At 40.0% G+C, this 17,478-nt stretch overlaps 1 protein-coding gene across 1 annotated transcript in view; it reads right to left on the bottom strand.

Annotated features, from left to right (window-relative positions):
• The window catches only part of RYR2 (ryanodine receptor 2), a 732,757-nt gene that overhangs the window by 323,069 nt on the left and 392,210 nt on the right, over positions 1–17,478 (bottom strand). The window contains 1 exon segment of the mRNA XM_027588196.2: positions 7,574–7,669. Coding sequence (XP_027443997.2) covers positions 7,574–7,669 — 96 coding nt within the window.

Consider the following 17,478-nt stretch of genomic DNA (forward strand, 5'->3'; position numbering starts at 1 on the left):
GTGCTGTGCACAGAGTACAAGTCTGCACCTCCACATTCATGCACAGATCTGGCATCCAATACCTAATGGTCCCCCACCCGACCCCCACCCTGTGCTGAAGGCACACTTTTCATCTGAGTTCTCAGTGGTCTTCACTATCTTTATTGCAGAAGAGAGAACACCTGACTAGTTTATTTCTACGCCGCTCTTTTAAGAAAATAAAAATGATCCTGTAGTTAAAACACTGGCTAATTACAAATGAAAAAGGTGTGCAACACTTACTGGGACATTTTCATTCGTTTAACATAACGAACACATCCATAGTGCTGACTAACAATCCTCCTGAGACAGGTATTATTACAATTCCATTTTACAAATATATGTAAAGTATGAGGTACAAAAGGGTTAAGATCATGCAGCTATCAAGGATGATGCTAGAATCGGAACTGAACCAGTCCAACTCAGAATCCATACTTGTCATCAATCTTAAGCTCTGCTTCTCCTTAACACAGTGTAAAAGTAGGTAGAAACAAGAGATGATTAAAAACTGACCTGCCATTTCTGATGAGGCAGTCTCGGCAGATTCCACCCTGTTTTGGATGATGAAATGGTAGGAAACCCAAATGGGGGACCAGGGACACGAGAAGGGGCCATTGTGCTCAGCTGAGACATCATTTCCTCCTGCCTCATCTATACCCTGAGATCTAACACTACCTACCTCTCTCCAGTGTGGCCACATCCAGTGGGCACCCAGGCAGCCAAGCTAACGGCCATCCAGATTACACTTCCTGTATCACATCAGCCCTAAAGGAAGGCACCTGAAGAGTGCATCCTGCCTTGGGTAGTGATTGACTTCCTTCCTTCGACTACTGGGTCCAAGTAAATAGAACCCACTTTAAAAGCCTAGGTACTTAGAAGGCTTGATTCAATCGAGAGGCAAGTCGGCTTGAGAAAATTGGGATAAGTGACACACACGGCAAAGAAACTTTAATAAACTCAGTTCGAGACAGAGTCCTTCAGGCAGGATAATGTACCCAAGGGAGGTCACAGACACTTAACTTTAAGCATGACTGAAAGCGAATGACACAGCACAATTATTTCACCAAAGATGATGCTGAAAGCATTTAATATCCAGCACGGTATGAGCAAAACCCAGTCAGACCAGACGCTGGCATTAAACTCTCATCCATCCATAGTAGCACATAAGAGCTCAAGTCTCCTTTCTGTCCACAGTTCCCAAAAAGGATATGACACAGTCTAGGTCAAAGGTAGAAATCACTGTCTGTGATCTTGTGTTTAATAAGTTTTCCTCAAGCGAGCCCTTCCAAGATGATGTAGTTTCTCCGAGACAAGACTTCCTCTTCTCTTTCTCCAGCTAACCAGGCGTTTGTAGGATGCAGCCCTAACTGGCCGTGTGTGGGGGAGAAATAAAATCAGCAAGAGGGGTCAATGCTCCAACCTCCAAACCAACCCTGGGGAATCTAAAGAAGCAGAATGGGAACGTGGATTCCAGGAACTGCCCAAGAATACCCCCCGGGGAGCCAAAGGCTCTCCGGAACTGGTAGGAGGTTAGCGGTGGCAGCTGTAGCCTGCATGGGGAGCACGTCCACAGGACAGGTGGGGGCAGACTTCATGTGTAAACTCCTCTCCCCGCTGCCTTAGGGCAATCGCTTGCCCTTTGCTGGCCACTGGGGCCCATATGGAATAATGTCAGGAGAGCGCTCGACCCCACCTAGGGCCGGAAAGTGACTAAAAAGGGGCCAAATGACCTTGGGCTTTCAATCTTTCATACCTTCCTCACCCAAATCCTCAGGGGGCTGGTTAATTAGAGCCTAGGGAGACTGTCTCCGTCAGGTTACGCTTCTCTCAGAGGTAGAAAGCCCTCACCAGCATCCACACCAGCATCCCTGCCATGTTGGCAGAAATGGAGTGAGCAGCACTATGGCACCTGTGACTCTCAGCCTGGGCCTCGGCTTTCTCCTCGCTCCTTAAACAGACTGGACAACAAAGACTGAGCCTGGCTTTGGTCCTCCTGCCACTGGACCTATCCAAGAACCTGGCGCCCCCAGGACAACACAAGTTCACTGACCACGGAGGCAGAATTGTCAAGCAGACCAAGAACGTAAAACAAAGATGACAAACAGATGCAAGAATTAAACACCTGCTGTGAATATCAACTTCCTACTTAGTATCAAAACACGTGAAAGGAGCCAAATGCCCTGCAAGTCCACTGCATAATACAGACAGCCACCACCCAGAACAAGGCCATCAGACCCCGCCCAGAGATGCCCTTCGCCCCATCACTTCCAGTCTACTTCAACATTTAATACCCAGGGCCAGAGATGAGTCCTACAGTTAACAAGTAACTGCGGGAAATTATTAGAAAACCAATCAACTATGTCACAAAGCAGAATAGTTTTCTTCTCAAATGTGAGACAGCTGAAGATTTTTTTTCATCTCAAAGAACCATTTCTAAAAACACAATTTGCCATCTATCCCACACACAGGCTTTTAGAAGAGCATTCTGAAAAGCACACAGAGACTCCAGATAACAAGGCAACATTGATCACTTTTTTCATTCCGAAAAGAACGTTCTGTTCCATTTGGATTTTACTTGGAGGGACTTTTTTTTTTTCTTTCTACTTTTCACATTGCTGGTAAAATATATTTTTCAAAAAGCCGCCCAAATCTAGATTCTCCATTCCCTGTTCTCTTTTTCTTTCCAGCTATAACTTAATGCTTCGCTGAAAAAGGAAGCAGTATGGCTCTACTCAGACTTTTCCAGGATCGTTCAAAAATGAGTAATTTTTGACAAGGGACTTAGCTAAATACTAAATTAGTAACCTTTAATCGCTAATACATTATTTCAAACATTGAGTGATTATCTTTGAAAAATGTACACTATGTTTCCCTGTCATAAGTGATCCATCAGCATCAAATGTAATTTACTATCATGACGACTCAGATCATTTATTAAAAACACCAGTCATTATAAGGTGCTCTGGATGAAGCAAAAGATGAGGATGGATGATTACGTTATGGTGAGATGGTAGGGTCAAAGAGGTACTGACCCCGACAGCTATCACAAAAGGTTTTCTTGACAAAGTCTGCAATATCATCATGATTGTGATTTTATGTTTCTCATAAGGGTCAGGTGCACCGTCTCCTGGCTATAACCAGAGCTGACTTTCTGCACAATCAAAAGATGTGAATCCCGGCGCCTGGGTGGCTTAGTAGGTTAAGCCCCTGCCTTTGGTTCAGGTCATGATCCCAGGGTCCTGGGATTGAGCCCCCGTGTCTCCCTGCTCCTGCTCCACGTGGAGTCTGCTTCTCCCTCCCGTCTGCCCCTTCCCCCGCTCTCGCGTGCCCTCTAAGAAATAAATAAAATCTTAAAAAAAAAAAAAAGATTTGAATCAACCAACAGCTGAAGTTTCCTTCTTCCAAGTTACCTCGTCGAAAACTGTCCCTTTCTGTGTCATCATTACGTGTTGCTTAAACTGCAGATATCATTCTGAAAGGTTAGCTAGGATTTCTGCATCGCCAACAGCGGGTCTCAAACAATATCCTGTAGACTCCTGCTTTTGCTAACTCAAATGTTTGTACCTAAGTACCTATCAGGGAAGAGGATCCTGGCACACAACACTCTAGGGCAGATTTTTCACAGGTAACACATTTTCCCCTTTGAAAAATGATGAGCTTATGCTCTGCAAAAAATATTTGTGACACCTTTGGAAGCTTTAAACTCTCGTATTTCTAGGTACCACACGCTGTATGGTGTGTGAGCACACGCGTAGGCAGTTCAAGCACCCTGAAAGTTTCCTTCTTCTGCTTGAACCCAGAGGGAACTTCCTTCATGGCCCTTGCTAGGAGTGGGGAGGAATTGGCAGGAATCCCCAAGAAGGCCACTTTCACCACAGCCAAAACTATCTGTGAATAGACTGTACCAGAGTAAGACTCAGAGAAGGTATACAGCCTCCTGACCAGCAGACTGTGCTCAGTCAGCTGTTTCTTGAAATGCCCAAATAGGATTTCAAGTGTGCAGAATATCCTAAAGAAAACCCAGCCCTCAGAAATCGATCAGTTCGATCAACTGGACTTGCTCACACAAATCTTGTCTTTTCAATTAAATTTGGCCTAGAGACACAGTCACATAGGAAAGCTGGGAAAAGGTCTAATTTATCCTTTTTTTCTTTTCTCCCAAATAATTCACAGTGGCTGTTCTTACAGACTGATCAGATACTCTAATAAAGTTTTATGCACTTGTGATACTAGTCAGCTTCCAACAAAGCAGAACATGCATAAGGAAAAAAATCTGCTCACTCCTCTTCCTGAGCCCCACGATCATAGAATGAGATAAACAGCAGTTGGCTGGGTACCAGATACTGCCAGGGCCCTGCTCAAATTCTCGTCCTTTGGGTTCAGTGAACTTGCAGCAGCCGGCCTTGGCAGTTCTTTTCTTCAAGATTTGCCTTGAGCACAGTGGCAGCTGGAAAAGCCACAGAATTCATGCTCTCTGGGAGCAGCACCACTCAGTGACAGAGAAAAGTCGGTGGTAAACACCCTAAATGTCTCCCCACCGCCCCAGGTGGGAGAATGGTAAGGCACAGTCCTACAGAGTTTCCCAGAATTCCCCAAGAGAAAAGCTCCAGTTATTCATGGCGGTAACTCGCTTGTCAACACACCCTTCCCGGATTCCGTCTCCACCATGTCTCATGTGGAACTCACTCCCCGAATAAACCTTTAAGCCCTTTCTCAAGGTCTACTGCAGGCACCAAACGAATGTAAGCTTCCTCATTAACACATCCTTTTGCTGACCCTTTGCAGGTCTTCATCAGATCTCTAAGTATGCACCGATTTATCTTGATTTTTGTCCACTGACCTTTTCTGAAGGAAATCTTTTTTTAATTTAAATTCAATTAACATCTAGTGTATTAATTTCAGAGGTAGAGGTCAGTAATTCATCAGTTGTATATAACACCTAGTGCTCATCATATCACGTGCCCTCCTTAATGCCCATCACCCAGTTAACACCATTCCCCTACCCACTACCCCTCCAGCAACCCTCCATTTGTTTCCTATAGTTAAGAGTCTCTTATGGTTTGTCTTCCTCTCTGATTACATCTTGTTTTATTTTTCCCTCCCTTCCTCTATGCTCCTCTATTTTGTTTCTTATATTCCACAAATGAGTGAAATCAGATGACAACTGTATTTCTCTAATTTCACTGAGCATGATACCCTCTAGTTCCATCCATGTCATTGCAAAAAGGCAACATTTCATTCTTTTTGATGGCTATGTAATATTCCTACACACACACACACACACACTGCACCTTCTTTATCCATTCATCTGTCAATGGACATCCAGGCTCTTCCCGTCTTCTCCCATTCTGTAGGTTGTCTTCTGGTTTTGTCGACTGTTTCCTTTGCCATGAAAGAACTTTTTAATGGAAGGAAATCTAAAGCTCATAGGGCCCCCTCACTCTGCTCTGCTGCTCAAATACAGACAGAGGGACTAGCAATGCAGCTGGAAATGGACTAGCAAAGGAGAGCATGTTCTGCAGTCTCAGAGAGAGATTAAGATGATGCATTTGTGAGCACTCAAGAAACAATAACAGACGACTGAAATACATTTATGCATGTGTGTATATGATATGATCTTATGATAGGCGTATTGTTATTGTTACTGTCTCTAAAAACTAAGCAACATTCTACTTCCTCTAGGAGAAAAAGCAGTTCATTGAAAGCATAAATGTAACCACAGCAGAGAAAATTTGTTTAGTGAAAAATATTTCAGGTACGTACAAACTAGGAGGCTATAAGGTACAGTCAACATACCTCAAGCCTGATGTAAGATTACAAGCTGGGGTTTCATTTCTGCTATAACAATTCTATCATCTCCAATCAGTCATTCGAATGTCCTATGCCTCAATTTCCTTTCCTCTAAAGTGACATGTCAGGTTCAGTGTTCTCCAAGCGTCCTTCCTACGCCTGACATTCCCTTTGCATTCTGAGAGCACGGAGCATCTACTTGACATAGCAGTACCTGTGACCAACAGCTGGTTTGGAGAAAGATCATAGCAAATAGCAATTTGTATCCAGGGGAGCTGTGCCTACAACCAACTCAACTGAAGACTCTAGACAGTGGACTCTACTTGGCTGAGTTTAAAGGATGCTCCACTCTGTTCTTCCCTTCTCTCGTCTTCTGCTCTGAGCACTGTGTGTTTCTTAAGTGATTCATGTAACATTAACATTGTCCTGGAGGTAGCTCTGCCCCTCTCTCTAGAGATCCCCTGTGGCCAGAAAAGGGGATCAGCATACTTTTTTGTATCTACTGGAGATTGCCAACAATTCTGGATACCTTGACCCAAGAATCTATCCATTTTCGCAATCTTGCCATCATTTGTTAGCACTAACTTGACCACTTCCTCCTAGCACTTATTCAGTTTTCTCTTTATTCAAGATATTCTGTATTGATCCACAGTCATCCCATTCATGTTGCAATACCCTAAAAACCCTCCTCTTATGATCCTTGTGCCTTTTTTAGTTCAACAATCTCCTTTATATCTGCTACCCAAAAATCCAGCAATGCCTTAAGACTCAGTGTGTGACTCAAATTTTTCCTCCTCCTGAATCTTAAACGCTGAAATTTCACTCTGTGACTTAAAATTTCCCCCTTTGACCACAACCAGATGTTCTTCTATTCATTCAGTTCCAACAAACCTATCCTTGAATGAGTCTTTCTCATGCAAAGTCATGAAATTACATCTGTACTGACAGGCATTTGCTTAAGTGAATTCAACCATTCATTCATACATTCATTTATTCGTCCATTCCATAAATTCTGTAAGCACCTACTAGGTGCCAGATGATATGGTAGACCCAAAGATGAATGAGACCATGCCCCTTGCTTCAAGAAGTTCATTGCTAGTATAGGACACTGAGAGGAAAAATACGTAACACAAAGGGGCATCAGTGGTACGGAAGGGCAACTGATGAGCTACTGTGCAAAGACAGGGAGGAGCAATCCATTTCAGCTTGGGATGCCGCTGATAGACAAGCTCAGGAAGGCCCTGAGGTTATCAATTTTAAGTTTCCACAACATGAAAATAAGAATAACATACCTGTTAGGGAGAGAGATATCAGTTTCACTGACTGTACCCATTTGACTATGATAGAGACTACTAATATTAATATCTACACAATCACTTTAAAATATTGTACTGTATGATTTGGAAAAAAATCAGATCTAGGCTATTACTATTCAAATTTTTTGAACACAAGTTAAAAGTAGAAGTTTCAAATCGGGTTTTTTTTTTGTTGTTTATATAATACATTTGGAGTAACTGATTGAAAAAGAATGGGAGTTCTGACTCGTTAGATTTAGGGACTTCATTTTTTTCTAATGTAAATGAACTGTAAATCGCTTTTCAGAAATAATAAAATGCCAATGATTTGAACAGTAAGTAAAAATTTTAACCTATTAAAAGGAAAACATTTAAATGGCACCGATGCTCAGAATTTGTTTTTATCTTAATGTAAAATAGAAGAAAACAGGAATAATGTGTAAGGACAAGGAGATAACCAGAAAACATACCAGAAGAAGCTTCCAGTCTTTCCAATCGGCTGATCAACCAGTCAAGGGAGCCAGAAAACTGAGCACAGTTTTTACGATTTCCTCTAATTAGAGCCGCTGCAAAAGAAAAAAGCAGACATCACAGTTATATGACTCTCCAGTTTGAAATGCAAGGTAAGCTGGTACTAAGCCCTCAAATGCTAGAACAAAAACAAAATACTTAGACTTTATATCTGAGACATATACAAACATATAGATATATCTACATAGACAAAAGTGAGATTTTTTAAATTTAAATTCTATTAACATATAGTGCATTATTAGTTTCAGAGGCAGAAGTCAGTGATTCATCAGTCTTACATAGTATTCAGTGCTCATTAGATCATGTGCCCTCCTTAATGTCTATCACCAAGTTACCCCATCCCCTCACCCCCCTCCCCTCCAACAACCCTCACTTTGTTTCCTATGATTAAGAGTCGCTTATGGTTTGTCTCCCTGTCTGGTTTCATCTTGTTTTATTTTTTCTTCTCCTCCCCTATGATCCTCTGCTTTGTTTCTTAAATTCCACGTATGAGTGAAATCATCTGATACTTGTCTTTCTCTGACTGACTTACTTCACTTAGCAGAATACCCTCTAGTTCCATCCACACTGTAGCAAATGGCAAGATTTCACTCTTTTTGATGGCTGAGTAGTATTCCTGTGTGTATGTATACACACATATATACCACATCTTCTTTATCCATTCATCTGTCAGTGGACATCTGGGCTCTTTCCATAGGTTGGCTATTGTGGACATTGTTGCTATAAACATTGGGGTGCAGGTGCCCCTTCAGATCTCTACATTTCTACCTTTGGGATGCTGGGTCATAGGGTAGCTCTATTTTCAACTGTTTGAGGAACCTCCATACTGCTTTCCAGAGTGGTTGCACCAGCTTGCATTCCCACCAACAGTGTAGGAGGGTTCCCCTTTCTCCGCATCCCCGTCAACATCTTTCATTTCCTGACTTGTTCATTTTAGCCATTCTGACTGGTGTGAGGTGGTACTGAGATTTTTTTTTTAAAAAGGATTGATATTTATTAATAGGGACTGGAAAACCACACAGCTCATTAGAAGGAATATATTTTGAGAAAGTAACATTTCATATTGGGAGGAAATGATAAATGATAATGGAAAAGCCAGTGTCCTGGGACTCTCCTCACTTGGGCTCCGATACTCATTGCTTTTAATTAGCTGCGAGACTAAATTATTTCATTTCCCTAGAGCTCAACTTCCTCACATCTATAATGAAGAAGTTAAGAGCACATCAGTTTTCCTGAAAATGTAGCACAAAAAACTAGGAGATATAGTTAGTAACTATAACAGGCACACAGAGAGATATAATTAACTGATACCTGGAAAAAAGAGTGGGAGGGCAGATGGCTAAAAGTGTGAAAAGCTTCTGTTTTCCTCCTGTATCTCCACTTCCTTCTAAAGTTCACAATGCACTTGAAGGACTCAGAACTCCTACAGTCAAGTCACCTGTTCTAACATTGCTTCACCTAGTGTTTCAGACACGTCTTTGATGAAAGAAACCATCTTATATGAAATTCCTACACAACCTTTATGATCTCCTTCAATCCAATTTACATCAACTATTTGAAACTTTTAATGTTTCACAATCATGTGATTCTTTCAAAGCAAATCTGGTAAATATTTTATAAAAATTCTACTCTTCCACCCATGAGATTGTTCCAAAACAGTATAACTGTTTACAAAGGGTTGGTGAGATGTTGACATAGTAGGATATTTAATGGGAAAAAGATGTTGCCATAAGAAAACAATCACTATTTAAAATATGGTAGTGCTAGGAAGCAGTGTGAAGGACCTTAAGTTTGAGGGCACTGCCTGTTTATCTCCTTGGTAAGAACAAGACAGGGGAGTCCTTGTAGTAACAGAGTGCAATCAATCTTAAAGACTTTATCTATTTTCTTTATTTTGCCTGAAGATTAAACAATGATGCACTTAATTACTTGGGAATCCCTGGGACCAGAGCCCCAGCAAGAACTAGCAACCAGCTACACACACACACACACACACACACACACACACACACACACACACACACAAGTGACAAGTGCTGGGGAAAAGTGTCAAGAATGAGGTGTAGAATGAGAAGGAGTCCTATGTGCTCTGTGGATTTCTGATTTTAATCCATAAGAATATCTGTTCATGACTTACAACCACCACCATTGAGGGAGAGTATATAGTAAAGCTTTTGAATCTTTACAGAGTCTCATTTGTTTAAACTTTAACTCACACTTTTAATTTTACTTCTGAGTTTTCAAATTAAAGATATTAAATGTTTTCTAGAGGTCAGATATGAGAGATAAGTGCCTCTTGAAGAAACAAACAATGTAAGAATTAACCCTTTCAATAAACCATGAAACATTTAAGAAAATCACATAGTAAGACACAAACAGAAAACTACATTCAGTTTACTGCATACAGAAATGGCATAGCCCATGTTGGCCTAGCCCACTGACAACAATGTAATGAAACTAGAAATCAGTAAGAAAAGTAGAAACAAAGATAAAGTCCAAGCACTTAATAATTTAAACTCTCTCATTAATAATTTTTGAGTCAGTAGGGAATCAATATCACAATTATAGACTATCTAGTAAATAGCAAAAATAGAAATGTTACCTAATACAATCAGTGGTAGATGGTCAAAACTGTACTCAGAGGAAAATTAAACACTTTCTTTCACTGCTAACCAACGAGGTGAAAAGTGTTACCTAAACATCCTTTCAATATTTAAGAAATAACGTCACATAAATATAAGTAAAATAGGAAAAAGAAAACACATTAGAGATAAAGTGATCTATGTAATAAATTAAAATGGTAGGATTGAACAAGAGAGTCAAGATTTTTTTTAATATATGCTAAATGCCAACTGCTCTAATCATGAAGGAAAAAGACAAATTAAGAATAAACAGGAATTATAAACAGAGCCGCTACACAGATCTCTGTACTAGAATTTTTAAACATATAGGAAAAAGAATGGTTTCCAATTACACACATATGTACATTTTTTTTCAACAAAACTAACCCAAAGGAGAAAAATCTAAAGGGAAAAATCTAAATATAAAAATAAACCATGATTAATATTGGGTAGTCAGAGATCAAAAACTTTTTTTCTATATTCAAGAAGTAAGTTATTTCTAAACTATTTCAAAGTAAAGAAACTAAGGAAACCTCCCCAATTATTTTATGAAGACAGCATAACTTTGACATCAATGCCTAACAAAGTATGTATATGAGAAAACTAGAGGGAACTCTTACTTACGAATATCAATCCAAAAATCTTATACAAAGATGGTATTTACAAATGATATTCAGTAATACATTAGCAACATTAACTCAAGTAGGGGTTTGTTCCTCCAATGAGACAGAAATGTAGTAGGAAATCTGTTAATAAGTCACAGACAAAATGTGATGATCTTAACAGACACTAGCAAAATATATATTTCTAATGAAAAAAAATTAAGCTCTGTAAAAAAAGAATGCCTCCTGAACCTTATGCATGTGTGTGTATATATATGTGCAGGTGCATAGCATGCTTTGCAGATAAATGGAGTGTGTAAAACATTACAGTTCAGCAAGGTCGTTAAGAAGAAATCAGTTAAGTGAGTTTCTAAAGTAACTGAAAACTACACAGAAAATTACAAGGGAGTTCATCACAATACAGCTTATAATAGCAACATACTGGGAACAGCCTGAGTGTAGGCCAAGTCAATGGCACATCCCTTCAGTAGGCTAGTATACATCCACTAAAACCTGGTGAAGGTTCATTGTTCACTGCCAAGAAGAGATGCCCACAATACAGAAGACCATGCAAAGAAACACTATAGCGGAATATCGATCATATGATCCCATTTTTGTGAAGTATATATATATTCAATATAAATATATGCATATCATGGAACAATTGTGTTTTTTCAGAATATTTCCTGGAGAATGAGAACTGCCTCTGGGAACTATATCCTGATAAGTTCCCTGGGACAGAAGCACAGACCCTAAAGGGCATTGATAAGGATGGGACTGCTTTCCCAGTTCAACAGGGGACATGGTCTTATTTTAAAATAGGAAGGAAGATGAATAAAGCCAAGGTGGAAAAAGGATCATGCTCTGTGATGTGCTCCTTCACAAAGACCCCTGAAGCCATAATAACTTCCATTAAAAAAAAAATTAGAAATGCTCAATAAGAATGGCAGTTTGTTTTGTATGCACCTGTAAGGAGGTGAAGTTCTGTGGCCAAGATATTATGTAGCCTTAGAGAGAGGATATTGAAGAAGCATGAAATGGGAAACACCATGTCCAAATAATCCCCCAAAATGTACAGACACCAAAGAGGAGCCTTAAGCCTGTCTCAATCCCTGAAATTGGAATTTGGACAGAGCTAACTAAGCCTTCAGGAGAGGAGCATCCCAACTGATGTCTTAGTGCAGGATTTACATGCGTGTGAACACACAATGCTTCAGTACATGCGGGCATGTGGGGGTGTTAAAGTGTTTCATATGTGTATTATGTTATATAGATTCAAAGATATATTTTTTAAAAAGGTCATACATTAACATGGGTGGTTACATTTTAAACATGGCTTCCACCATTTTTTATTAAGTATCTAATTTTTATAATGAAGTATTAATTTTAAAATCAAGTAATACAATACAAAGTTACCTTCTTTTCAAGACAGAAAGGTAAAACATCATTGATACAACTCAATGTCTCAAGAGCGCCACTCTCAAGACCAAACCACAATGGTAACTGTAATCTCACGGCGCTTCAAGGTAAAGATGCAGAAACAAACTCAAGACAAACGTCCTTCCTCATGCAGGACAAGCATGCTAAACCCCTTTAAATTCTCTTTCCTTGTTGGCTAATGGGTCTTAAAGATGGTCAAGACCTTTCATCTTCCATACATCTCTATTTTTCCTTATTTATTTAAGAAATATGAAGGTAGGGGGTGCCCGGCTGGCTCAGTGGGTGGAATGTGCAACTGTTGATCTCGGAGTTGTGGGTTTGAGTCCCATGTTGGGTGTACAGAGTGCTTAAAAATAAAAATCTTTTTTAAAAAAATGAACGTAAATGCATCGGGCAACACAGTTGACACTTTTGAGTATGAGCTTGAATAACACATGAATATAATACAATGGTTTGAGGGTCTTCCTCTAGCATATTGTAAGTTCTTTTATATTTGACACTTATTACACGTCTGTACATTGCCTGAAATCTGGAAGGTATGTTATTTCTTAATATAGTGATGGATAAATAGCATCCAGTCTCTTATGGAATAAGAATATCCGTGGTTAAGTGCAGTACAACTTAAATACTATAAAAACATTTTGAACTAAGCTCTAAAAAAGAAAGTGGTAGTTCACTGAACCAATTTGTTTTCATGTTGAATAATTAAATCTCTGAACTTTTATACAATCAGAAGATGAAATGCAAGTAATATCAGCAGTCAATTGAAAAATTATGATCGTAAAAAATACTCCATCCTGCATTTATTTGTATTGTAATATCCCTGTGTCCTCATGCTTTAGTGTCTTTAAGCTCCAAGACTCAAAACTTCTCGATATACTCAAAGAATCAGGAAACTACAAATAGATTAAGATATAAGATCTTCCAAGAAAACTCACTTTTAAAATTTATTTAACAAATACTGATTACCTGCTTTGCACCTGGCACTGCTCTAGGTCTAAGAGATACAGCAGGAAATCAAACGAGGTTCTCCTTTGGAGCTTACATGCAAAGTCTGGAAATACTAATCATGCCAACCTTCTTAATCTGTTGATACACGACCAGGATTCCATTCCTCCTAATCTCTTCTAGATCAGGGGTTCCAGCAGGAAGGACAAATGAGGGACCAAAGAACTAGAATTCACAAAGATGTTTTTTTTTTTTTTTTAATATCCAGGTTAATAAGTGGTTGCTCCTAAATCCCGATAACCCAAGAAACCAAAAATAAACAAAAACTCCAGAATGTTGTTGAAAAATTTAAGAGCACGGCACCATGGAAACTTCTTGGGAAGCTTGGGGAAGGGTCCCTGCTGTTCGGGGACCTTGTGAACTCAGGTTTGATGACCCTGCCCTGTAAGTGGACAGTGTAAGAGAAGCAATGAACAACTGCTTTGCATGGCTTGGCCTACAAGACTGCGTTGGGCCAAGAATGCATGGGCATTTCTCATGGAGCCCGGGGAAGAGTATCTCTGTGGACTCGCCCAACAGCCACCCGGAACAGAGGTGCAGCTGTCCTGTCCCACGAGCAGGGACTCGTCTAAAAACATCTCACATGCCTGCCGAAAAGAGCCAGCTCCCAGTTGCTGCCAAGTCCCTCCAATCACCCCACCAGGGATGACAGCTTAACCTTCTGGCTAGAGCCGAGAAGAGGCAGCCACACAACCAAGTAAAAAAAAAAAAAAAAAAAAAAAAAAAACTGTGCTATGTTCTCTCCTCCCTCTCTACCATCATCAGGAAGCAAACAACAGCAAGCTCGTGGAGAAGGTAAGTAGAGACAGCAGTGAGTTCCTGCTCATGCAGCTCATAGTGCAGCCAAGACTTTAAAGCCAGGCAATTCTAATTCCAGAGTCCACACTCAGGTCCAGTTTATGTTGCCCCCCCCCCCATCACCAGTCTCTTCCTGCTGGAACCCCCGATCTAGAAGAGATTAGGAGGAATGGAATCCTGGTCGTGTATCAACAGATTAAGAAGGTATCTCATAAAATAGGTTCCAAAATGCATTTCCATTAAAAATGCAAGCTGGTGCAGCCACTCTGGAAAACAGTACGGAGGTTCCTCAAAAAGTTGAAAAAAGAGCTTCTGTATGACCCAGCCTTTGCACTACTAGGTATTTACCCCAAAGATACAAATGTAGGGATCCGAAGGGGTATGTGCACCCCAGTGTTTATAGCAGCAATGTCCACAATAGCCAAACTATGGAAAGAGCCCAGATGTCCATCAACAGATGAATGGATAAAAAAGATGTGGTATCTATATACAATAGAATATTATGCAGCCATCAAAAAAATGAAATCTTGCCATTTGCAGTGACATGGATGGAACTAGAGGGTATTATGCTAAGCAATCACAGACCTGTACCTCTGAAACAAATAATACATTATATATTTAAAAAAAAAAGATACTAGGAAGGGAAAAATGCGGGCAGCGGGGATTGGAGGGGGAGACAAACCATGAGTGACTAAGGACTCTGGGAAACAAACCGAGGGTTCTAGAGGGGAGGGGGGTGTGGGATGGGTCAGCCTGGTGATGGGTATTAAGGAGGGCACGCACTGCATGGAGCACTGGGTGTTACGCACAAACAGTGAATCATGGAACACGATGTCAAAAACTAATGATGTAATGTACGGTGATTAATATAACAATAAAATAAAATTCTTAAAAAATGGATTAGTGACTGTCATGGTCATTTCATAGACATGAGATTATTACCAAGTTGAAAAGAAATAATGTGTTTTGTTTATGAAGTGTCAGGATTTCCTGGAGGACAACACAAACATCTGTATGCCCAGATGCCAGAGTAATCCCTGGTATGAGCGAGTCTGAAGCGAGGCCCTCCTCTTACATCTCCTGACTACCTCCCCCAGTGTTTTACGGCATTTCAGAAGATCCGCCCCCTTACGACACCAAAAGAATGCCCCAGATGTGGCAAAATCCTTCATCACTGTTACCCCTTCCAAGGGTTAAAGTATTCAGAAACTGGTAACTTCTCCTTTCCTGAGAGGGCTATGGCCTTTGCTGTTTATTTCATCCTTTGAATCTTCATAAAATAAGTATTCATAGAGTTTGCCAAAGAGCCATTTCTCAGACATCTTTAGAAAACCACCCTGGCTTGCAAACCTCCTACAGATTAATTGTGTGGATTTCAGAGAAGACATACAGAAGTACACGACAGCAATGCTTTTAAACTATGAATACTGGTGTCTCTAAGATTCTCAGTTCCTCCAGGTGGCAGGCTCATAAATCTACTTTTGTCATTCTCCACCTAAAACACATATTAAATATACCTGTGTCAAATTTTTAAATTGTTATAGATTATCATTCCCACCTGCTCTCTCCATGCCAAATACACCTACAGAAGACAAACCAAAAAAAACAAAAAAAAAAAAAAAAAGAAGAAGAAGGCAGCTTATTTCCACACAGAAAGCGCAGACAAGATCTACAGTCTACCTCGGTGGAAGCACTGGAAGGGGGCTTAATGAATTTCGAGTTAATGATACTCGAGCTAAACTTCCTGATAGCTGGGTAAGAAAGGACTGTGACGTATAAATATCTTATGAACTCCAAATTTTGCTGCAGATCTGATACTTTTGTAGATAGACTGAAGTATATCCTTGAGTAGAGACGGTTACTTATCTCATGATCATATTGACTCCAATAAAAATTATTGGCAGCAGATGGTTCTTAAGTCAACCTAAGACTGTATTCGTTTTTTTTCCTAATCATGAAATCACTGTTCACTACAATGAAAAGAGAAAATCCAGAGTAGTCAAAGAAACGTTTAAGCCACAAAATCTCTCATCATTCTATTTACCTTGAACAACCACCAGTGAACCTACCATGTATATACTGAAAGAGATCTTTATATGCATGCACTGACTTATAAATATTCTATTTCTTCACTCAACTGGAATTAATATACTAGCTTTCCCTTTCATCCTCAATTGTGTAACATTACACACTTATGTTAATGACTTTTTCAATTATAGAAGTAATGTGTGTAAATAGAGTAAGAAGAAATACATAATGGAACACACAGGAAAGTAAAAGATCTGTCCCCGGAAAAGCAGCCACCTAGCAGTTTCCTGTGCATCCTTCCAGAAATGTCCAGGGTGTACAAGAACATATCTTTTTCTACATATTTCTAATACAATGCAATTGGAATCTTCATGTGCATACAGGGTTCATCTTGTTGTTTTTTATTGTTGTTTTTGTTTTTTTTCACTTTTTTTTAAGATTTTATTTATTTATTTGAGAGAGAGAGAGACAGTGAGAGAGGGAACACAAGCAGGGGGAGTGGGAGACGGAGAAGCAGACTCCCTGCTGGGCAGGGAGCCTGATGCGGGGCTAGATCCCAGGACCCTGGGATCACGACCTGAGCCGAAGGCAGACACTTAATGACTGAGCCACCCAGGCGCCCCTCCCTTTGCCCTCCTGTGCCACAGCTCATTTCTGCTAACCTCTTGGGATAAGTCTTTCTCTGTCACTTTTTTTTTCTTTAAATTTTTTTATTGTTACGTTAATCACCATACATTACATCATTAGTTTTTGATGTAATGTTCCATGATTCATTGTTTGCGTGTAACACCCAGTGCTCCACGCAGAACGTGCCCTCTTTAATACCCATCACCAGGCTAACCCATCCCCCCACCCCCCAATATTTCCTTTTTTTATGGATTTTTGAAAACTCTATATATTACAGAAACTGAGCCTTTGTCTTTCATATAGATGGCATATTTTACAAAATTCCCAACTGTTTTTTAAATGATAGCATTTATCATAAACATTTTAATTTTTGTGTAGTTAAATTTATCAGTCCTGTATTAATCACTTACTTACATGACTTAACAGTACCTTGCATCAAGATGGTCAAGGCAATAAAGTGAGTAACTGCACCGCATGACAAGCTTTGTTATTTACACTGTCTTGTACTCAACCATTAACTTCAAGGGAACAGGGACTATATCCTGGTCACAGCTGACCCCCACTGCCCAGATTAGGGCATCTTGGACAGCAAGTACTCAATCTTTTGAACGGATTAGACTCTTATTTAAATCGAGATCCATTGGACTCCAAGTCCACATTCTCCCAACATGGCACAGTTTCTGTTAGAGAGCATGCCCTTGGAAAAGACTGTAAAAGGAA

The sequence above is a fragment of the Zalophus californianus genome, chromosome 15 (genome assembly GCF_009762305.2).
Source record: "Zalophus californianus isolate mZalCal1 chromosome 15, mZalCal1.pri.v2, whole genome shotgun sequence".
NCBI classification, from domain to species: Eukaryota; Metazoa; Chordata; class Mammalia; order Carnivora; family Otariidae; genus Zalophus; species Zalophus californianus.